Consider the following 359-nt stretch of genomic DNA (forward strand, 5'->3'; position numbering starts at 1 on the left):
CCCACACACGCAGGTGACGTGACCCCACACACGCAGGTGACACGCAGGTAACGGTGCCACTCACCTGTCGCTGTAGAGCTTGAGAAGGTGGAAGCAGACGTCTCTCTGGATGGACGGGGAGAAGGTTTCGGAGTCCATAGTGAGGTCCGTATCTTCCAGATATGAAGGGAGGGGATAGGACGCATAGCACTGACCCTCATCAGACACCTGGGGCAGGAAGAGAGTGCGTCAGCCCCGTTACCTGACCGCCAGCAGGAAGAGGAGGGTCCGTCAGCCCCGTTACCCCAGTCAGTAGGAAGAGGAGGGTCCGTCAGCCCCGTTACCCCACTCAGTAGGGAGGAGGGGCGGTGAGCCCCGCT

General features: G+C 61.0%; 1 protein-coding gene across 1 annotated transcript in view; it reads right to left on the reverse strand.

The window, feature by feature from the left end:
- Positions 1–64: 64 nt before the first annotated feature.
- The window catches only part of LOC108803224 (nuclear pore complex protein Nup98-Nup96-like), a gene marked incomplete at both ends in the record, with an annotated part of 46,228 nt that continues 45,933 nt past the window's right edge, over positions 65–359 (reverse strand). Inside the window, 1 exon segment of the mRNA XM_018575065.1 lies at positions 65–207. Within this exon segment, the coding sequence (XP_018430567.1) occupies positions 65–207 (143 nt within the window).

The sequence above is a fragment of the Nanorana parkeri genome, unplaced genomic scaffold (assembly GCF_000935625.1).
Source record: "Nanorana parkeri isolate BGI_ZX_2015 unplaced genomic scaffold, ASM93562v1 scaffold3509, whole genome shotgun sequence".
NCBI lineage: Eukaryota > Metazoa > Chordata > Amphibia > Anura > Dicroglossidae > Nanorana > Nanorana parkeri.